Genomic DNA, 23767 nt, shown 5'->3' on the forward strand with positions numbered 1-23767 from the left:
ATGAAAGGAGAATTTGAGTGTAATTCTTTTAATCCGTTAGTCCAAACTCTGTCCTTTTCATCTGTTGTTTTCTGTTTTCTACATTTCTTCTGTTTTAATGCATCACACTTGAAAGATCTGTACTATTAATACCTTCCTCTCTTGCACATTTTTAGGATGATAGAAATGTTGTAATGCCTTAAGGTTTGTTGGGAGGTTATGTCTGCCTGTCTTCAGCTGGCAAACTTAGAAGTCTCCCAGGCTCACAGAACAGTTATTTCTCACAGAGAAGCCCAGAGATCATTCTAAGTTGTTTTGGGTTTTGTTTTTGTTTTTTTTTTAATCTATTGATCGTATTCTCCTTAAGTAACCTAAAAGGCATTTTAAAAACTTTAAAATCCTGTTTTAGGTGGGATCTCTTTCAAAAAGGGCCCACAGTATTGTAGAATAGTTTGGGTGGCTCTGAAGGCCATCTGATCAAGACCCCTCATCAAAACAGCTTCAAACCTGGATGAGGTTTCTCAGGTCTTCAACTAGTCCAGTTTTTAATGTCTCCAACACTAAAGATTCCACAATCCCTCTAAGCAACCTGATGCAGTAATTAACCATGTTAGTTCAGGAGGCCAAGTAACACCATAATTCTTTCTAAGCATCTTCCCATTGCCATTTTTAGTCTGCAATGATATTTTCACAAAAGAAGACTTGGTGAACCCAGTTGTTGGAGATGTAGAATATATACCAAAATTATATAAACATTTTGCCATTTATAAACTATTTTTGCTTGTATCTAGGTCCCTTATATGACCATCCATACCCCTGCAATTGTATATTTCTGTAAACAAAATGTTAGTTTAATATTGGTTTTAGCAAGCAATTTTATGCGCATACTTAGAGATTTGTGTGTGTATATATATATATATCTATGTTTCATATACATATTTATAGCATATATTGCTGCATGAATTGCCACTAAAGACCTTTGTTGTGGATATTCTCTAAGTACATGTACATTTTCTGTTTTCTCTTCTGCTAATAAATACCCTGTGGTTGTGCTTACATGGTGTAGAACCCATTTATTCATGTTCATTAGTGGTCTGACTGTCGTGCATAAAATAGGGCACCTTCATAAATGTTTCCTGGCCTGAGCATCAGATTCAAATTACACCCTCTGCCAGGGAAAAAAAAAATTTAAAAAAAGTCAAAATAGTTTCATCCCAGAACAGAGTGACTTGCAGGTAGACTTTTCATGCTTTATCCCACAGGGTAGCTAAATGGCAAAGTTATGAAGCTATTTTCCCAAGCCCTTAAAACTGCCCTTGAAATATGCCCCTCAAAATACCCATCCTCACAGATAGAATCTTCATTATGATCTGATTTTCTTAATTTTTTTTTTTAATGACACAGGAGTACCAACCACACATGTTTTGGATGAACATGATTGATGCTATGTATCAAAGCCTGGTTTGCTTCTTCATCCCCTATTTTGTAAGTGCTTGGTTTAAGCCATTCTATTTCAAGCATTTGGAGGAAAACTGGCAACACAGCTTGGGCTAAATTCTGTCTTCTTTCTTACAGACTTACTATGATTCAGAGGTGGATATCTTCTCTTGGGGGACTCCCATCACCACAATAGCTCTTTTCACCATCATCTTGCATTTGGCTATTGAAACCAAAACTTGGGTAAGGTACCCACAGCCTACATAGAAACTCACTGGCACAGACATAATTTTTCTCTTAGTGCCACCTTTCAAAAACATAAGATGGTTGCTTCTTTCCCTCAGCACATTCTATTTTTAGCAGACACTTTAAAAAAGCATGGAAAAGGTTTTAAAATATGATCTGCAAACAGCTTTTTAGTGTTGTATTTATAATAAGAATTTTTAAATATACAAGGATCTAAACTCTGCTGTGCATGGATTTGACTCCATAAATTAAGAAGTTTTATTTTAATTAAGTCACAGCAAATTTCTCAGAAACGTAAAGAATTGTTATACTTATGTTGTTGGGTTTTTTGGTTGTTCTAGACTTTCCTCCACTGGTCATCTTGCATCTTCAGTATTGTTTTATTCTTCTTTGTGGCTCTGGTTTACAATGCTTCCTGCCCAGTCTGCCATCCTCCATCCAATCCCTACTGGACCATGGAAAGGCTGATGGGAGACCCTATGTTCTATTTCACTTGCATTATATCACCAGTTGTTGCATTGCTGCCCAGGTATTGTATCTTCTCTCATATCTCTTCTTGTATGTAAAGGCACTTTATACATATGATTGGGAGAGCAAGAACATTTTCCACTCCTTATTTTTTGTTTTGCCTGCCAGCCAACTCAGTTTCTTTCAGCAGCTGATCATTTGAAGTCAGGTTGTCTAACCTGTTCTGTGCTCCTGACCACAGGAACATACCACAACTCCTGGCCAAGACCACAGGAATGGGATAATTGTAGACTGTTGATCAAACCTCCTGGCCATGCAGAGGTTTGCTACCCTGTGAGGTTTTCTGTGATGCTTCTGAATTCATCCTCACATAAAATGCACAGCTCCCAAATTCTGATAGTGTGTTTTGAACCTGCTTGCCTATTTGTAGATGTAGGAGGCTTACTCTGCAGATGTATCCCCATTGCCGTTCCTCGTCAGGAAAGATGAAAGACTGTGTGTAATCACAAGGTGGATCACTGGCTAAAGATACAGATTTATTACACTGCCTAATTAAGTTATCAATCAAAATACTAGCACAGCATTCAGAGCTGTCCATTTGCAAGCTTTCTTGTGTAGAGCATTATTTTTTTATTTTGTACTTCTCTCTTGGATATTTTCCCTTAATAACTTATTGGGTATTTCCTTCTTTCATTTCTTTTCACATGCCCATTCTCATCTTGCAGATTCCTGTACAGAACCCTTCAGGGAACACTATTCCCAACCCAGCTTCAGCTTGGACGCCAGCTGAGTAAACTGTCCCCAGAGACTCGCACCCAGCTTCTCACCAAGCTGAATGGAAAGGAGACAATGTGTCAGACACAACTCTTTGCAGACAGCTTCTTCCCGAGCCTTGGCTCAAATGCTAGTGATTCTTACAAGGCTGATAACCAAAGCACTCCTTTGCCAACCTCTCCTCAAACAAGGGAGTCATTTTTCCAAGAGCACGCAAAGGCGGAACATAAACCAGATCAGACTGCGGCTGCCTCTCCCCAGGGTGCTTTGTTGTATGAGGGAAACAAGCTCCCCTCATCAGCAAGCAGTCTGGAAAGGTCCATGGGGTTTCATGAAGTTCGATGTGGCACTGCAGAGGTGGAGTCATTGCCTGTAGGAACAACATTCCCATGGAGCTCAGCAGTCGACCAAGCAGACTTCAGTTTGTTGAAGTGGATCACATCAACTCCGCTGTTCAGTCACATTGGGACTGTTTTACAGGTGTCATCAAGCAGTTTACAAAATGAAACACAGGACAGTATGTGTGTGCTTGGCTCTTCTTTGCAAGTGGACTTCAAAGGCTTAAAAGAAGAGAGCTCAAATAACTTGCAGGACAAAACAAAAGGAACCCCAACTGATCACTGTAAAAATGATAATTCTGAGACCACCTTTTTATGACGTGGGCCATAAATATATTTATATATTTTCTATTTGCACACATTTATAGTGAGATTACTCTATTTGTTTCCAAAGATGAAACAGAAAATCAAAGGTACAGAATGATTATTTAAGAATGTTTAAATACAGTATATTGAAATAAGAGCTTTAAATATAAAAAGAAACACTTGAAAGTTCCATTTATATTATTTTATTTTTTCATCTCATTTTGTAAAGAAATGCCTTTTCTTTATTTTTCAGATGCTTCTCTTTTATTCTGACACATACTGTAAAAGCAAAGGATCTATCTACCATATTCAAAACTATTAGATTCAGCGACAATTATTGATACCATTATAGGCCATTCAGTAATCAAGGAGGAAAAACCATGATAATAAAGAGTCACTATATTCCATCCATCATCTGCTTGCCAGTGTATTTTGTCACTGAGGCAAAGCTATGGAATTATTATACACCTCTCTGTAAATGTTAACAGTACCTTACCACCACATTAATAATACTGATATTTTATAAGTGACACCATGTTCTGATATTGCAGCCATAGTATTTGATGTGTCATGATAAAACAATAAATAAATGACCATCCATATTGCAAAGTGACTTCTCAGTCTGGCATTAATTGTAACTCAGCCCTTCCCTTGGGGGAGCTTGTGTTTGGCTGGGCATGGCCTTACACCATGCTGCACAGAAAGCTTGCTGCTTGTTTGTAAGGAAGGATTTGGTGGCAAAGAACTGGTGTCTCATGTCTGCTCTAGAGTTTAAGCTGGGAAGCCTGTGAGCACTACCACAGCCACTGCTACTGAAGAGGTCTGTTCTGCTTGCTAAGGACTGGCAGAGTGGAAATTTGTAAGACACTTCTGCTGTTGTTTCATCCAGATTAGATGGAGTCCTCGGGGATGGTGAAGCCGAATGATCAGCTGTGAGGGTACTAAGCAGAGGTATTTCCCACCCCAAAAGCAGGAAGCTGCACTGCTTTCTGAGGTTATCTCTGAGCCAACCTCACATGGTTGTAAACCCCAGACTGCCACTGCTACATGGGTGTGCAGCTGCCCTGTGCCAGCCTGATGGATCCCAGGGGCTTTAGCCTGGCACATTGCTTGGTTCTTCCACACCTGGTCACCCTGACCACATATGAACTATCTGCTGCACTTCTTTTCCTCATCACAGGTTTTCATGGCCTTTGTTTTGCTTGCCATCAGTTTTTCTAAGGCCACAACTTGTTCGTGCCATGCTCTGTGCCTGGCAACCTGCCTGCCATGTGGATTGGCTCAGCGTGGTAAGACACTCTACCCACCATCTGTCACTTGCTAATTCACTCAGGGATCTATTTTTTTTTTCAAAGATTTATATACACTGGCCTCTTTCCCAAAGACTGAATTGATAATATAATACTGTAAAATGCCAATGAAAGGAAGAGATGAAAGCAACGAAAAGAAGAGCAATCAGCCCATAAATATGTTACCCTCATGAAACATGACACATCTGCATGTAACTAAACTGCATTTGGGGATTAGAATTGACTAGGGACAGGGGAAAGGCACTAAGGGACTTGCTATTGCAGTCTCCTGTGAACAGCTTTTAGCATATGATTGATTTGATAAAACAAACCTGAAGCTGAACTTCTTCCTTTTACCCTTGAGATAAAGAGGAATGTTGGTTTGTATGTATAGACTTCAGTGGAGGAAAGCACACCTATTGATTCATTTGTTAGTGGCTGAAAATGAGCTAGCATTCCTCTGCTGTGTTAACTGTGATAGAAATGGGGCAGTTCGAGTGGCCACTCAGTTTCCACAAAGGCAGGTGGGCATCTGTCCTGTCAGTGCCAACATGAGCCAGGAGTGTGGGTCTTGGCACACCCCTCTGAAGCAGGGCAGATGCTGTGCCCTCGGAGCACTGGCAAGGGAGCCTGCAGGACTCAGCTGTAGGAACCTCCTTTGCAAAGGTCTCTAGCTGGGGGAGACAGCCCGCTGTCAGGTATCTCTGCTTGCTCTACCAGCCTGCTCAGTCTTGATAGCCATTGTTGGTACAACTTTGCAGGTGAGTTTTTCGCAAGGTTAGCTGGCTTTAACACATCCTGTGCAGAGATTGCCACTGTAAATAACTTATCTATGTGGAGATGCAGTGTTTTTTAATGTCAGAGGAGAAGTCAAATGACACTTTGAAATGTGTAAATGTTGCCATCTGGTTAGAAACCTTAATCTGCTTGCAAAACAGGATCTCACAGGAGGACACAGTGTCAGATAGCAGGTGGGCAGAGTTCATAGGTTAGCAGGATGTTAAATTCAGTCTAAGAGTGTCACGGGGTCATAGCAGGAGTTTGCCAGGGATGTTGCAGGTGTGTGCCCCCTCTCAGTTATGGTAGCACCCTAACAGCCAGGTGAGGCTCTTCTGAGCTTACTGACTCCTCTGCATCAGGAGTCACCTCCTTTTCACAGCAGGATTGGTGCCCCACGGGCCCCCGTGGGATTTGCTGGCAGTAGAAAGGGCTGGAGCATCACTGGGCTGTGGCTCAGAGCTGCATTTCATGATACTCTTTCAAAAAGAACCTAAACTCTTCTCTGGCCATGCCTTTGCAGTACAAGATTCGGTTTAGTTGTGCTTTCAGTGTTTCGAAGATTATTTCTGTAGCTAAGGGATAGAAGGGTTCCTTTGGGACTGAGAGGTGGTCATAAATAGATGTGTTAAGTTGCCACTGTGGGTGTTACTTGTACATCTGCATCATATATTTAGGGAAACTGTAGATCTCATTCCCCAGCTGCTGCAACTATCATAGCAGCTCCAGTATCTGCAAGCTGACTTACCCCAGCCTCTACATAGGCCTTATGAGGTCTCTATAACGGCTCTATTTTGTTGAAAAATAAAAAAAAAATAAAAAAAAAAATCCTTAGAGATTTATTTTGAAATACCTCAGGTATAAATTAATCCCCTTGTACTAAAAGATAAAATATTGTGGCAGCAATCCTTCAAAAATGTATCTTAATTTAATCTTAAATAAACCAAACAATCCTGCTGACCTGAATGGAGCAGTGGCCTCAGCAGGGTTGCTGCTGTGCCTACAGATAGGAAGGAAGATGTGCCACAGTGAGGCCAATATGTGCCAAACCTGGACAGGGAATTACCTGAAGGCAAGAACCAGGTCCATTGGATGTCAGCAAATGAGTTGTCTCCATTTTCTTTTGGGAGATACATTATAAAATAATACCAATAAAGTGTAATTTAAACCACAGTTTGGAGGGGGGAAAAAGCCCAAACAGATTTCACATTTGGAAAGAAAATATTAAGCAAACTAATTATTTACATTTTTAAATCAGTTCTCTCTTTAGCTGCCAGAAGACAAACACATCAAAGCATATTACTTGCTGGGCTTTAGGACTTGTCAACATTTTGATGCTGCTATTAATATTTGAAACATTTTAGCTAAATAAATACCAATTTCTTTTTGGAGCTGTATAAATTGACTTTAATAAAATAGAATAAACTTGTAAAGTTATTCCTGTTGGTGCAGTTGAGGAGTTGTTATATCAGGCAACGCAAAGCTTTAAATGCATGAGGCTAATCCACAAAAAGCATGCAATTCTTTACAAAAGGATTCCACAAAGCAATTAAAACAATACCCATGTTTGTGGTCTTTTACCAACAACAGCCCCCTGTACACTGTTTGAAATATTTGCATTGAATTCTGCAAGCACTTCTGTGTCTGCTCGACATTTCTGGTTGAAGTAATCCTGATGAAATTAATGACTGAGAAGAAGACAGTTGTGAATTAAGCATCACAGTGTTCCATCCTTCTTAGTCTTGTTTATGTGAACCAACTTCTCAGTGATTTATCCATTTCAAAAAATCCTTCTGGATGTATAAAAATATTTTAGAAACAGCCAGAAGTGTTCTATCAGGATGGTTCCCTAATCTCAGAAATTATATCTCACGCATATGCCAGAACACTAGAACTGGGCATATAAATCTCAAAACAGGAACAAAACAACCTTCCAGTGTTTTTTTCAGGCTTTTTCAGCTATACATCACTGTTCTGTGTGCCCAGTCATGAATCTGCTTGCCACCCTCCTGCACTGGCTGTGAAACCACAGCCATACACCCAGACTGAAATTTCCTCAGACCTTTTCAGATTATTCAGAGGCTGCTCTTGCTTCTATTACATTACCTTCTCAATGACCTTGCATTGAACTTTGACTTATCATTTATTCACACCCAATTCACTGCTCAGGGCAGCAGTCTGTGCTTGCTCCTAAAGGCTCTACCCACTCAATCAACAAGAACTGCTTTGTTGTGCTTTGAGCCACCTTTCTAGTGTCACGCTCACCTTTTGCTCCACTCCAGGCTTATACATCCTAAATATTACTGACTGCCCAATCCACACATACAATATAGGGAGGATTTGAGGAGGTTTACTCCTTCAAGTTGCCGTATTAAACGATTCTGCATGAATACTGGTTTCAGTAAATGGAGATGTTCAGCTTAAAATAAACTGTCAGAACTGTGTGTGCTTGAGTCATCTGGGAGTGACAATTTATAAAACATAAACATAAATCTGCATCAAAACTTGATCTAAATAAATACATTTTTTAAAGTCTCATGTTTTTGCAGCAGCTGCTTCTTGATCCAGACTGATCTATGCCTTGGGCATTTTTCAGTCCAGCATTAAGTGTAGCCATGTGCTTTTGTAAGGGAGTACCCATGACAGTTCTGAAAACAATGCTGATAAAGCCATGCACTGTGATGGCACAGTAACAGATACCTTTGCCAGTAGCAACAGCTCTATTGGACACCCATGTGCCTCTCATGAGGGTCCTTTCTGCTGAAGAAGACTCCATGTGGTCAAAGCCTGTGTATCTTCAGCTGAAAAACACAACAACAAAATGTTTTGCCCTGGCATAAGAGGTTCAACAGGTAAAGATTTACAAATGTCTCTGGGTCTGGACACCCATATCCAGACAAGGATTTTCCAGCTGTTGTGGGCTGTAGTGTATCACACACTCAAAGGAGTCATGGTGCTTTGCGTGCTTTAAAATTTCCTGTGGCTTCCCAGAAGCCTGGCCACCCCTAAATCTCAAAATCTAGAATTATAAGCCACTGTTGAAAATGGCAACAGTGCCATGAGGACTATGCTTTACTTACATGGAAGAAGAGCAGTAAAAAGAAAAGGCTAACTTTTAATGAAGGTTTTTCTATACAGCTGCCTGAGGAATTCTCTCTATTTTGAGCAGCAGCTTCCATGAGGCTTGAAGTACAGATGTTTGCTCTGTGCAGTAATGTCTCTCTTGATACATGAAGTGCAGCACTACATAAATCCTTCCAAGATGAGGTGTAGAATATCCTGGCCAGGGCGGGCAAAGACAGCCAGGTCCTGCAGCCAGCTCTGCTGCTGGGAAGACTTTAGTTGGGTCAGTGTTGGAACCCTGGAAACTGAGAATTTTTGACTTTCTGTGCTGACATGCACTGACCCCCAGGAAAACACTGCTTTTGACCTGAGGCCATGGAGAAGGCTCCCAAAATTGAATAATAGAACTGGGATCACGAGTGTGTAGTTTGAATAGAGGTGTGTAATAGCACATGGTAGAAAACTTATAATTTAAGGTTTTAGAATATAGCAATATATAAAAAGCAAGATGGAAATTTTGGAGTGGAAGTTTTGTCCTTCTTCTTCACCTTCTACTTCATAAGTTTGAGTGACCTTGTTTAATTAGGTAAAAAAATCCACACTGCAGTTCACAAATGATTAGTTATTAAGTTAAAAGTAAAAATTATTTAAGTGTCTGTTCTTAATTGGATAATTTGGCCTTAAAAGGTCTTGTAAAGAGAGAAATATGTTTCCATTTTTAGCTTGTTAGCTAGAAGTGCTGTAAAACTCACTGTAATGTAAATAAGAATTAATAAATCTCTGAGTCCAAACAAAAAATACCATCTCTCAAACACTTAATCCCAACTCTAGCAAAAAAAAACCAAAAAAAAAACAAAAAAACCCCAAACAAACATAAAACAAAAAAAAACCAAAAAAACCCCAAAAAACGCAATTAAAAAATAAAACCTCTAAAAGTCCTGTTTCATCAGCTCATCTTGCACAGAGCCTGTCTGTGATATAGTCCTGTGCAAGGTATGACTAAACAAGAACCTTCTTAAAAGCAGGTTAAAGGCATCAGCATTTAACTTGCTCATGGTTGCTGTGCAGCATGGAAATAGTCTGTTAGTGAACACAAAATGCTTGAAAGAGCCTTCTGAGGGACTTGGAAGACTTGGAAAAGTGTCGGGAAAAGCTGGCCAAAGCGAATAAAAGCCACTCAGACGAGGTGGAGTGTCCATTCCCTCTGTAGGGAGTGATGCTGGGGCTTCAATTCCTCTTCACTACCTGGGCAATTTCCCTAGTCAGGACAGGGTGCAGGTTTCCAGAAGTAGTGTTGACTCAGAGCTGGACCAAGGGGCCTCTCATTTTGGCTCCACACCTCCTAAACACAGCACTGCTGTAGCTAAAGTTAGCATTTCCTGGCCCAAAATTCCCTGGGGAATATTGCTGGTGCTTGTTCATCACATTTTCCAAAAGCTGCAGGTTTTTGAGTCTGCAGTTTGTTCCTGGACCACCCATTTTATGTGCATGAAGGCACTGAATTGTCCCTGCAGCCAGATTTGCTTGAATGCAATTCCTACCATTTCACCCTTCCTCACTTTCCTTCCCAAAACACAATGCCCACAAAAACCTACTTGGACTTTTAGAAACCCAAACCACAACAGAGATATTGCTCACCATTTGCATGCCTAGAAACAAACTAGAAATGTGCTAATGAAAACAGCAGAGATGCCTCTTGTTTAAGCAGCATTTTGGCTGACACATCCTTCACATCCCCCACAACTGCCCACTGAAGGGCCTGATGCTATTTCTTATCCTATTCTTTATGTGCAAATGCTTCAAAACTTGAGAGCAAGAAGGAGAATATTGAGCTTTTAACTTTAAAAAACCTGAAAATGCGAAGCTCTTCTTTTTTTTTTTTTTTTAAATCAAATTGCTGATGAAAATGTGGGGGTTATATTTACTAAAAACCTAAATTACCAACAAACTCTCAATCAACCGTGTGTACTGTTAGAGCTGCATGAACCATTTTTATCCTGAGTGGGCTGGGTGTTTGCAGTTTGTAAGATCCCTGTCATTTTGCAGACACAATTAACTTCATAGCTGGATTGTTTTGCTTAACACTCAAGAACTCAATAAAACCATTATAGCTAAAAGCTCCTTGTAAGACGATGGAAAGTTTGAGTTGGCATCATCTGGAAACTGAGGGCAAATGATGACTTCATGGGAGGCATTGCAGGCAAAGACTCCTCTCCCCTGGGGGCCCATGGAAATTACCCATCAGTTTTAGGTACCAAGACCTGCAGTTCATCCGAAGTTTTCTGAGTTTTGAAGATTAAGAGTGAATTAATTCATTTATATCCAAATGTACTGGTGGTGTCTGCAACCATCAAAAACAGGTGGCAGCATTTCCTGCCCATTGAGTGTTGCTTTCAGCAAGGCCCACAGTGCAAGGAAGCCAGGCTCTTGGATTATTCAGTGCTAAAGAGAGAAAGAAAGATGTCAGCTTTTCCAAAAATACCCCATGTGGTTTTATTGCATTCAGTTGGCTGCTGTTGTAGCCCACCAGCAGCCGCCCCCTTGCCAGATGGCTCCTGCTCATCAGGGACTGAAGTCAAGCAGTGACTCTTGTCATGAGGTTTTGGGGACACATCGAATGCTGAGAGGTCTCAGTGGATACCTCTACCCCTCCCTGTCCCCAGGAAGAGGTCACAGTGGGAGTGGGGGACTGCCCCAGCCCTCTCCCAGGCCCTGGCAAATCTGCACCTTCTCCACTGCATGGAGCACCTTCTGGCCCCACACATTCCCCTCCAGAGGCAGCAGCACAAGCAGAGCAAAGTCTTGTCCAAATACTTTTCCAAACAAGCATCCATGAACCATTCTCCACCCTGCAGCTCTCTGTTTTCATCCTAATCTGAGATAAACTTTCACTGGGATCTTGCTCCAGCCAGTTTTACTTCTCCACATAGCATTACCACAATTTCATCCCATGCAGCGCAGCCAGGATTTGTTCTTTGTCATGGAGGCTCTTTAGAAAAATAAAATACAAAAGATCCCATTTTTGGGAAGGGTAACTGACAAGGCACAGCTCTGGGACACAAGCCCTAAGTCTGTGTGCACAAGGAGGTGCTTTACCATGTAAACAATTTTACAGGTATAGGTGCACCACATGTATTTTCCATTCTGTGGAATGTGCAGAGAAAACCTGCTTAAAAAATGAATAGGATTCATCCTATCTCCTTCTCTTCTCCAGCACTGCTCTGAGTGTGGAATTTCTCCTGCCTGGGAGCCCTGTGCCAGGGACAGCTATTCAGCTCATCATCCCTGTCCATCCTCAGGGATGGGTCCCCAGCTGGCCCCTCCAGCACAGTCTGGAGGTCACTGTCTCTAGCTGGGCCTGGCCAGGGGGAGCTCTGTGCTCAGGAGCTGTCAGAGCCCACTGCTGTGTTTGGAAGAGAAGAATGCTTTTGTTTTTCAAAGAAAGCAAAGGAAACATGCAGACTTTGTCATGTTTAAATAACAGACTTTTGAACACTACTTAGAGGCAATTCAGTGTTGTCTGAAGAGAGAAGCAATTTACATTTTCTTTGTTTGCTGTTTGTTTGGAGTAGGAAAACCCAAGAAATATAAGTGAGTGTATTACCACACTGTGGCCTTTTCTTTTTAATCATCTGCTTGAAGTCCAAAAAGCCCTTGTATCCTTCTATTCCCATCTCTGGCTTTCATTTCCAGCCACTTGTTATCTACAAAGAGAAAGTGCTTCTGCATAGAGAGAGGGAAAAATAAGTTAATTTAAAAAAAACAAACAAACAGTGTTTGAAAGCAACATGGAGATTTTAAGCCTGTAACTAGGTGCCTTGACACAAAAGCTAAGCTTCAAGGGTCTCCAAACAGGAAAACCCCATTTTGCTCCTTACAAAGTCAAAAAAGAAAGTGCTAACTAAAATCTGTAATACTTTAAATTATATTAGCTGCAGATTTAAGTGAGGCTTATCCTTAAGAAACCTGTTTGATACAGGTTTGTGAAGACTATTTAAAAGGTTGGGATATTTTTACACCACTGTTAGTCTGGAAAAAGGCCATGCTACGTTGAAAATTGAGCCTCCCAAAACAGCACACACACTGCTAACTAACCCTATACCTAATGACTACTTTTGTTCCATCCTCCCCCCATGTTTTAAGGGTGTGGGTTTCTGGGAGAGCTATCCCCAGCTCCAAGGCCCCCAGGGTCCCTGGGCTCTGCACAGGGCACACCCAGGTGCTGGGTGGTGCCTGGGCACAGGGAGTGCCTGTCTGTGTCAGGCTGAGACAAACCTCCAAAACAAACCACTACACAAAGGCAGACTTGTCTGCTGCCCCATGCCACTCACCAAGAGTTTCCCATGCAGGACTGCTCTGTTCTAGAGCTTTTCCTTGGCAGTGCAGGGCAAGCAAAAGAGCTTTAGACTCAGTGAGGAAATAACGTGCATGCCAGGAGAAAAAGAGTAATAGTGGGGAGCATTAATTTTTTTTTTTCTAGCATTAATAAAGAAGAAAAGATGCCACAGTGCTGCTGAACTTTAGTAAGGTGGTTTTTTCTTTTCATCTCCTTGATAAATATGTGGATCCGTAAATCTTGCACTCAGCATTCTTCTCTGCAGTCCTTTGCAACTGAAGAGATGCCTTTATACACTGGCCAAGGAGTGAGCCATCTCCCTGCACTAAATTATCCCAGTACATACAGTCAGTCAAAGGCCACAGCTGAATAAACCACTCTCTAGATGAGCCAGGGAGGGCTGGTTGGGAAGGCAGAACCTTTCCCCTGCACCAGCACAGCTAGAAAGAGTAAATGAATTCAGCTCTAGTGACAGGGCAGTGGGCTGTACACAGATATGACGGATTCAGCAGGATGCTACAGGATGCTGTGGAGTGCCACAGGATGCAGCAGAACCTGGTGGAGTACAAGATGTGCTCTTGTGCCACAGATGATGCCGTGGGCTCTCCAGGCTGCTGGCAGGGACAGGATGTCACCCCTGCAGAGACAGCTGCCACCATCCCTGTGTAAATTCCTGGTGCATAAAATAAATGCCCAGTGCCGGTGCAGAGGAGCTGGGCACTCAAGCTGTTTGAGCCTGCTCAGTGTACAGATGCCAGGTTTACTCCCTTACACAAAACCTGAAGGGTTTGCAGGCCCCCAAGATGAATGCATTCCTGTCCAAGGCATATTTCTCCTCTCACTGAAAAGGGCAGCGCAACTTGACATCTCATTTTGGCACCCAGCATGGCTCTATCTTGTATTGCAGGCCGGAGCAAATTGCCTCAAGGCCCATGTAAGAATTATAGACTGAACTGATCATCTATCAGACCACCAGGATGGAGGCTCCCTGCTTGTTTCAGCCACTGGGCCAGGAGGAAACCTGACTGATGGCTCCCATTCAAACCACAAAATGAAGCCCAGCAGGCACAGAGCAGCTGTCCTGACTCTTGTGCCACCTCCCACCTCACAGCCAAGAGTCCCAACCACCTCTGCAGACAGAAATTCTCCTCTGGGAAGCACCCAACAACAACCCTTCTTGTTTGTTCCACATGTGCTTGCTCCAAGGAGGTAACAAGCTTGATATCAAAGCAGGACCTTCTGTTGATTGTTGAAAAAACAATAAAATTTAAAAAAATAAAACAAAATTTTAAAAAGAGGCTGAACTAGACACACAGACTGCAACTACCCTAAGAGTGAAGTTTTTATGCTCAGCATCCAGCCTCTGCATCTGTGGGGAGACACACACACACACCCCACACACACATCCTCTTTTTACACCCCTATTCACAATCATCCATCTCTTTCCACCAACCTGAGAAGGCACACACCTTAAACAATGAAGCTGCTGTTAGCTGGGGAAAGCTTGATCCTTTTTTTTCCCCTATTACTCCACAGGCTACCTTTACTTGGGAACACTAGGATTTTTTCCCACAACTCATAAAAATGTGTATGATTTTTTATTATTAAACTACCAGCACTTTAATTTGCTTTCTCTCAAGTTAATAAATTCATCTGGGCTTGTCTGTGAATTTCAGGTTTCTTTTTTATTTTATGTTGGGGTTTGCATGGTAAGGTTTTGTCAATGGGGGACTGCAGGGTGCCTTCCATGAGAAGGTGCCAGGCACTTCCCCTGTGTCCAATGAAATCAGTGCCATCTGTAACACACTTAATTAGTGTCTGAAATTTCTGTCTTCACTCAGAGCCAGGATTAAAAACATGAAGGAGACGAATTTTCTCATGTTTGAGCTTGGTTGTTTATTAAATCTTATCTAAAGTACAGAGAGTTCTGCAACACTTCTAGCTACCAGCTAAGAGCAAGCAAAATGAAGGCAAATCTAGCTAGCTACAAGGTCTCCTAAAGCTAAACAATCCAAGAGAGAATTAACATCTGTATTATTTATACTTTTGACCCAATAACCAAACTCCCGTGACCTTCAGTGCAGCACTAACTGTCCAACCAGAAACTACTGCCTGAAACCACGAAGAAGGAAGAACACCAAAAGGAGATACCACCCAAATTCCTCCATCTTGTCCCATACCCAGTACTATATGACTCAGTACTATATGTTACTATATAAAACTCTCAAATTCCAAACCCTTCACCATGTGAAAGCACACACTTTTATTCAACTACACACCCGTGACTTTAACTCCATCACTTAAATTTGGAAGCCTTCTCCAAAGCCTCAGGTCAAAAGCAGTGTTCTCCAGAGGGTCAGTGCCAAAAAGCACAGAAAGCTCAAAAATTCCAGGTTCCTGGGATCCAACACCATCCACCTCCAATAAAGACCTGCTGCTGTCCAAGGCCAAGCCCATTGGTGACAGTGGGATAATAGATTAAAGACAAAAAAAAAAAAACTGTGCAACAGCAGCTGAAATAGAGAAGTGAGAATCTGTGAGAGCACCAGCCCTGCAGAAACTGAGGCCAGTGAAGCAGGATGGGGAAGAGGTGCCCCAGAGATGCCCCTGCAGCCTGTGACAAAGACCATGGTGAGGCAGCTGTGCCCCTGCAGGACCTCATGCCAGAGCAGGATACCCAAAGGAGGCTGTGATCCTGTGGGAAGCCCACACTGGAGCAGGCCCCTGGCAGGACCTGTGGCATGGGTCCCCTGTTGGGTGACAGGTCCTGCCAGCAAACCTGCTCCAGCATGGGACCCACTCTGGAGTGACCTGTTCCTGAAGGACTGCATGTAGTGGAAGAGACCCATGCTGGAGCAGTTTATAGGGGAAGGACTTGTTTCAGAGAAGTTCATGGAAAACTGAGCTTGAGCCTGGGAAGAAGAAGGAGGTGGGGGCAGCTGTTTTAAAATTTGGGTTTGTTCCTCGTTACCCTACTCTTATTTGGTTGATAATAAATGGAAATAAATTAAACTAATTTCCTCAAGCTGAGTCTGCTTTGCTTGTAATGGTAGCTGGTGAGTGCTGTCTCCCTGCCCTTATCCTGACCCACAAGCTGTTTTTTATGCTTTTTCTCCCCTGTGTCCAGCTGAGGAGGAGAGTGACAGAGCAGATTTGGTGGGTACCTGGTATCCAGTCAGGGTCAGCCCACTGCATGTTTATTCATCTACTCAGTAAAATACCATCAGGTTTTTCAAGTGCTTGTTACTCTAAAAAAATATCCAAAAGCATATAAAATCAAGTACTTTTTCTTTACTTTGATTGCTGTAAGTTGTATTGACTTAGGAAGGTGCCAGCTTATTTCTGTATATTTTTATTATTATTATTTTTTAACTGAGGTACTTCTAGAGTTATTGGCCACAACACACCCCTGAGGTAGAGCCAGAACCTGGCAGTGCATGACTACAAAGCATCCCACACTGAATAGTGCTTTTAAGCTTGGTCACTCCCTTGTTTTTGTTTTTCCACTTTTTATTTTTTGGGGGCCTGTGTTCATAGTCACTTATTGAAGGAAAGCTTCTGCCTGAGCAGTGGATCCTTCCTCATGCTCTTAAAAAATGAGGGCCCTGTTTTATTCCCTCCTCTCACTGTAGGAAGCTATAGTCCAATCCTTGCTCCATGAGGAAATTCTGATCTGCTTGGGTAGCACTCTGCATATAACAAAAATCCAGGAACATTTTTGCATTTCCTCACCAGAGCTGCCATTACTCTTAGGAACCTGTCACCCTCCTGGGCAACGTGACTGCTGGGGATACCCTGGCAGCATAAAAAAGGCCAGCATGGCCTGATTCAGAGTAGATTAAAGAGGGATTTTGCTATCAGGAATTTTGAAAAGAAGGGTTTTTCAAAGTATAGTAACTTCTGGTAGTCAGATCATCTGACAAAAGAGAAAGGATTTAGGAGGCTTGAGCTGAAGCACTGCCCCTCCTGATGTCCGGGTTTGTCCTATTTCCTTCAGCCACTAACTGAAAAGGATCCTTTGTGCCAATAAAAATCCCTTCATTAGCTGGTGTGCTTACTTGAAGCCCTGAAAATGCTGCCTTGGGTATTTAGATCACAACTACGTCATGCAGCTGGGGAAGACTGTGGAAAACACTGCATTTTGCTTCCTCTTTTATTTTTTTTTAATTTATTTTTAGGTATGGCTGTGACAGTACAGCCAAGAATTTTGCTTGCTAGGAGGGTGGTCCCACCCTTGGGCCAGGGCTGTGGGGGTGAGGCTGTCTTTGTCCCCTGAAAAGCTACCATGGCCCATAACATCAGAGGAGCTTCACAGAAAACTCACCAAAGGATCTCCTTCCTGGGGAGTGATCAGGGTCTGAGCCCATCCTGGGCAGATGCAGAATACAGGGGGGTGCCAAGACTCCCAGAAAAGAAGAGTCTCTTTCTTTTCCTCCTCTTCTCCTGAACATGAAGTGCCTAAAAAAAAAAAAAAAATCTACATAATTTCATTATCATATTGTGTTACTTTTCTTCTATGCAAGAACTACTTGTCTTGGAGGAAGTTATGGCCAGTGGGGAGAAACTTGCTGACTCTCTGGGCTTCACCCAGGTTGCTCCTGCCCCGAAGATTTGAGTTGTGTCTTGGCAAAGAGTCAGCTGCTGAGGAGACCAACAATGGCCTAAGAATTTTTCTATATACTCGGCCAAAAACTGAATACAGTCTTTTCCCTTTCCACATTCCCTCAACCCCATGCCCTCCCAATCTCTCCTTGGGAAAATATCTCCAACAGGGCTTTAATGTATTTTCTTTCCTGGGAATCACTTTCTTCTTGCTGGCAAAAGGTGGGAAAATGGAGCTGCCCTTACTGAGAATGAGAGATTTTTAAACTCCAAAACACCACCCTGGGGATGTTTCAGCAGCTACATCGGAACACAAAGCTGAGGGTGCTCCCCAGAGCCCTCTGAAGATGTAATTATTTCAGTTCAGCCCATGAAAGAAGTGCAGGTTGAGACCAGAAGCCAAACACCAGGCAGAAATCCCGCAACCGGGAAACAAAACTCTTCTTTCTGTGGAGCAGCACCTCACTGCCTCAAAATGAACAGGAATTTGTCAGGAATTGTCCTGGGTTTCTCTTCATGAAATAGTACAGACAGAGCCTATAGAGCCATTATTCTTGAGGTTAGCAAGAGAACTTTAATTTGTGCTAAAAAAAGCAGATTTTTTTCCAAGTTTCACCAGTTTCTGGTTGAAGTTCTGGACAGAGCCCATCACTCAGATGTGAGGAGGCAGAGCTGAACCTGCTGCTATCAGTGGTACCACACAGCAGCTGCCCTGTGAGGTGGCTGCCATGCCCTGAAGTGCCAAACCACAAAGCCCTGTGCTGTCTATGGCAGCACAATCTCCACTCCTGCATGCAGAGCTAGGCACAGACTGGCTCCACACCTTCAGCTTTCTTTCCTGCTTGTCCAAAATGCATCTATGCTGGAGCAGAAATATGATGTCCCTTGCATTGCTTCTCAACCCTCCTCAGAAAGCTGCTAAGGGGAGGACAGTAGAAAACCTCTGTATTCCCTTTTTTCCTTTTAGCATTAAATAGAACACAAACAAGAAAACAGATTAAATAACATGCCTTTCAGGGCATATGTTGCATAATACTATAGAGAGCACAAGCTTTTAAAGCAAATCGCTCCACTAAAATTAAAACAAACTGCTCTAAATAGCATTTTCTAGGCTCAGCGGGGGCAGGGGGATGCCGATTTCCATGCTACTCCTCTGCAGCTTGTTAGCAGGCATTGTGAAACATATGCACTTTCCTTTAAAAATGCACTTAGGCAGTTATTATCCAGCCTTCAAATTATCTGACAACCTGCGCACTTGCATCACCACGGCAAGGATATTCTGCATCCTCTGTGCAGGTGTACAGAAAACAAATAAATCAGAGTTTTATCCTTTTTTTTTTTTTTGTCCCAGCTCTCAGCACCTGGCCTTCAGCCCGAGGTACAGATGGGGAGGTTGGTCCAGAAGCTGCATGTCTGTGGTGCATGTAGTTATTTGTCAGTGGGGCTTGTTTTCATCCCTGCAGGGGCAATAACATAGAAACTGCATCAAGACTGAGATGAGATACGAAACTGCAGAGGGCCTGGAGTCTTAGGGAGGCAGATGGGACATTAACAGTTGGAAATGATGTGGGGTTTTTCCAATATCCACATGTTCCAACTAGATTTTTGCAAACCCTGCACATCTTTCAGAAGAACCCTCCCCACAAAAAAAAAAAAAAAAAAAAAAAAAAAAAATTATGAAGGACCTTAAAAGTTTACAGTATTAAGGCATTAAACACTTCAATTTTTTAATTTTTGAAAAGTTGATGGTTACAGAAATCCAAGTACAAGTATCCCAAGAAGAGAAGAAAATCATAGTTACATTATTTTCAAAAAACAACCTGATTTTAGGGCTCAATAACATCTTTATAACCCAGTAACTTAGCAGGACTGAAGCAAACACTACGCCTGACTTCCATTGTCTTACATCCCTTGGTCAGAAAACACCAAAAAGCTGAAGGACTTTCAGAGGTAGCCCAGTACCCTTAGCATCAGCATTTCTCTAACCTCTCCCTCAGTCTGAGAGCAAACAAAGCCCAATGTGAAATCCTAGACTGAGTAATTTTCATTTCATTTGTCTTCCAGCAGAGACCCCGTTTGATTTCAAAGAGCAATATTGATCCATATATATTTTGATAATAAAAGTATGCACTATGTTTGCCCAAATAAAGCACTTTTGGTTTTTGGAACTTGGCTGCTTTAAATTGTATTTTGACTGCATGGAGAGACCCAAGTTTTCCACATTTAACTCCTGTATTTTCACCCAGAGGGGAATTTTGTTCTATAGCAATCCTTTAATACTGTTAGCAACATTTAACTCAGCATGGAGCATAATCATAGCAACCATCTATTTACTTGATGGAGCTGGTAAACTGGAAGGAACACATACACAAAAGGAAGGAGAAGAAAGGGGCTGAGCCTAGAGAGGTACAGCAGCTGCCAGCTGCATTCTGAAACTACAGACTTTCACTGGTAAACAGTAAAAAGCAGAGAACTGGATTTCAGGGACAAAAATACAACTAAGAGATTTGATTCTTGATTTTTGAGGCTACAAGTCCTGCAAAGATGTAGAGATTATTGCCTTTAGCAACGAGCAGCAGGAAGCTTTCATGTAAAAGTGTAGCAGGAATTCCTACTTGGTTTGTAGACATAATTCAGAGGCTTTTTACATGGTTAAACTGAACATACTTGCCCTAAAAATAATTAAAACTGGATCTGAATATCATCTAGTGCTCCAGGGACCATCCAGACTTCCCCAGCCTGCCTTGTTTGCAGACCAAGCTGAATTGGAAAGATTTTCATTCATTTCAATATCCTTAAGTTGGAGAAGACAGCCCTGTGTCAAGGGGATGACTGCTGCTGGTCAGCACAGTGATTCTCAGCCCTAAGTCCCCTGAAAGGCTGCAAATGTCCAGCCTCCAAGACACTGCTGGCTGGACCTCCCAGCTGAGCAACCAAGAACACACCCAAGGCAAGCACTCAATACGACCAAGGTTTCTTAGTTCAAGAGCATCCATCCCAGTCCCAAAGATCTTCATTCTTTTTAAGAGGATCTAAATGAGGAGTATTATTCCACATTGTCAGATCAGAGGCTTTACTGGAGAGGGTTTCCTTATTAGAGAAACAAGATTGTCACAGGCTTCATGCCAAGGCCAGAGGACATCTCTTGGGCAGGTTGTGAAGTGCTTTCAGGGTCTGCCCCAGAGGGCTATCAAGGAATTTTGAGGAAAATGCTGCACCCCTAGGAGACCACCACAGCAGTGTGTGACTCCCACATACTCTTGGATGTGGAAATTGCTCCATGCAGCTATTTCCAGCAGAGCTGTGGTTTGCTGTTGTCAGGCAGTGTAGGTACTGGAAGGAGGTACATGCTTCTCTATTCATTGTAGAGGAAATCTCCACTGTTCTGTAGAATGATGAAGCTTAAAGGAAAAACTCTGTATTTTCTGAGGATTTTTCTCTTCATTAAAAAAGTTAGTGATTTGAGGGCCAGCAGCCCAGAACAATCTGGTCGTGCTTGGGAACTGCAAGGGTCAGCATGTCCATCCTGGGGCCTCTGAACTTCTGAGTAAGCTTGAGAAAAGGACACTCAGAAATGCCTAGGCTCTTGAGATAGCTGCATGTGCTGCAGTGTAGTGGCTGCCTTACCCTGGAGGGGTGTTTCGAGGCAGAGGCAGCTCCAGGGCAGGCCCAAGAGAGCAGCTGCTCCAGGCAAGCAGGTGGGTGCCTCTCTCTTAGGGACTGGTCACTCCCACTCTGTTATGTGCTCTGTGCCTACTGATGTAAGGGCTTGAGCTTCAACAACCTCTAGAGACATGTGTAAGCTTCCTTGAACTCTCTTACTTTTGTCCTGCATCTGCCAAGGCATGATACCCTGCTGCTCTTCTGGGTGTTACTGCTGTGATCAGACCTAGGCTGTCCATCCATCCATCCATCCATCCATCCATCCATCCATCCATCCATCCATCCATCCATCCATCCAGACTGCTATGCACCCCCTGTTTACTGGTTCTAATGCAGGTTTTCCAGAGTACTGAAGAGGTTTATTATCGTATAATGCACTCAGCCTGATCAAAGGAACTTGGTAGAGTTGAAGAGGGGTTGATGGAGCTTCCCCAGGGGTAAGTCACCTGCTTGGACCTGGCCTTACAAGCAAGGAGTGGTATTTATTCACTCTGTTACAAGACAAGAATAAGCTGTATGGAGCAGATCCAAGATTACCTGCTTCACTACTGAAAAAAAAAAAGGCATCAAATCAAACTGTTGCGTGTGCCTCTGCTCTCAACCATTAGTGAGAATTAATTAGGTTGTATTTTTCATGCAACCTCCTTGTGTCATTTTGTCTTCAGACACTGGCCCTGGGCTGATGAGCTGATCCTGATAGCTGACCTGAAGGTTGCTTCCCCTGTCTTGTTCTGCACTGTGGGAGTGCTCTGCTGCAAATGTGGGAAGTGGGCACCACTTCCTAATGGCAGAGGGAACTAAGCAAAGCACGCAGATGGACAGTGCACCACAGCACCTGCTCTCTGCCTTCCCAAGGAAAAGCAACCCTTCCCCTCTCCAAAAGTCCCATGTTGCTTCCAGATAAGCAGTTCCAGAGGTGAGTCCCACATATTGGAGGAAAGCAGGCAGTGCGATTTTTGTAACTTACACCTCTGATTTTGTTACAGGAGAGAAAAGTGCTTTCATTGCCCAATTCTCACCTGGATTTCTTGCCTCTTGTTTTCACCAAACACATTTTTTCAGTGTGCTGGGTCTCACCTACCTCAAAGTATAAATACAGTTAAAGTGTGTTTCACAAAATATGCCTTCCCTACTGCTCACAAAAAATGGGAAGGGGGATAGTTTGTCGAGGAATATAATAAAATGTCAATATTTTTCCTCCAAAAATGCAAATCAAACTTGTTTTCCAGTCAACCCTCCCTTCTGAAAATCAAAAGACTTCCTCTTTCATGAGAAATTCAAGACCACAAAACCTGTTATATTTTAAGCAGAAAATACAATTTCCCATGAGGACTGGAAAGCTAGTCACAATACATCCCTTTTTCTTCTGTGGTATTCATAGACCTATGTACAACATACATTTTAGGAGCAGGTAACCAAAAATCTGCACTGCATAACTCACATTTGTGGACATGCCTGTGACAACAGAGATAGACTGGACTCGTAATTTCCCTCTGAGCCTTTCTAAGATGCAGAAGTTTTAAGCCCATGTAAAACTGTCTGATGATCTCTAAGGTCATTCTATGATTCCATGCCATAGATACAGGTACAGATATAGATAATTTTTTTTTTAGATAATTTTTTTACTCTCAGGAGATAAATAAATGTATGCAGGGATTCCTGACTATACCAGCCTCCAGAAAAATATATATCTAATCACACATGTTGTCTATGTGTAGTATTATAGGAAGATTAGTTTCAAGCTTCCTCTGTTTCATAAGTGCCTCAGCAGAACTGCATAAACAAGCACAATACAAGGATATAAAGGGTGTGGGAGTCATTTTTTATAACAGACGGTAACTCAAGTAGCTGATAACAGCAAAAAATAAGTGATTGCCTCAGAAACTGGAAGTCTCCATAGCTGAATGGTGCATTTTCTCCTTTTTGACCTCAAGAGCATTCAGGAGTAAAAGGTGATTGTCTGCTTTGCTGTCTCATTCAAATCTGGGCTGCAGCTGAATTTGAGCACTGAACGTGTGCTCAAGGATGCATTTCTTTCCCATTTGTGCTCTTGTTTGCATACAGTCAGAGAGCATTAAATATTACCAAAAAGGGATGCCAAAATTAAATTCTCAGAGGAAGGCATTTTTCAAAGATTCCTCATCATTGATAATAATTTCATCTAGTAATATTCAGGAGAAAAAATATCAGGAGTGTTTCAGCTGGTACCTGAGTTCCATGAATGCTCAAATTAAGGAAGCTCAGAAGTGAAGGGTACATTATCAATAGTAATCATTTTAATAGATGTGATTGCTGATGGATGTGGCTGGTGGCCTTGCAAATATTGTGTACAATGTCCTTCTTTTCCTCTTTTTTAAAATATATTGCTTGGCACAGCTATCACTCTCATTTTTCTGAGCAGGTTTCAGGGCAATGTAGTCTCTGTGACATTGAGGTGGTGCAATAAGGCCAATGTAGGTTTGACAGACCATGTTGCCTCTCAGTAAAGC

At 42.3% G+C, this 23767-nt stretch overlaps 1 protein-coding gene across 2 annotated transcripts in view; it reads left to right on the top strand.

The window, feature by feature from the left end:
• Positions 1-4161, top strand: part of ATP10A (ATPase phospholipid transporting 10A (putative)) — a 113138-nt gene extending 108977 nt beyond the window's left edge. For both annotated transcript variants that reach the window (XM_033053000.1, XM_033053001.1), the window contains 4 exons: positions 1384-1464; positions 1555-1659; positions 2004-2191; positions 2856-4161. In XM_033053000.1, the coding sequence (XP_032908891.1) occupies positions 1384-1464; positions 1555-1659; positions 2004-2191; positions 2856-3561 (1080 nt within the window). In that variant the 3' untranslated portion in view covers positions 3562-4161. The remainder of the gene's footprint in view (positions 1-1383; positions 1465-1554; positions 1660-2003; positions 2192-2855) is intronic.
• Positions 4162-23767: the final 19606 nt, after the last annotated feature.

This window comes from Catharus ustulatus, chromosome 2, assembly GCF_009819885.2.
Source record: "Catharus ustulatus isolate bCatUst1 chromosome 2, bCatUst1.pri.v2, whole genome shotgun sequence".
Classification (NCBI taxonomy): domain Eukaryota; kingdom Metazoa; phylum Chordata; class Aves; order Passeriformes; family Turdidae; genus Catharus; species Catharus ustulatus.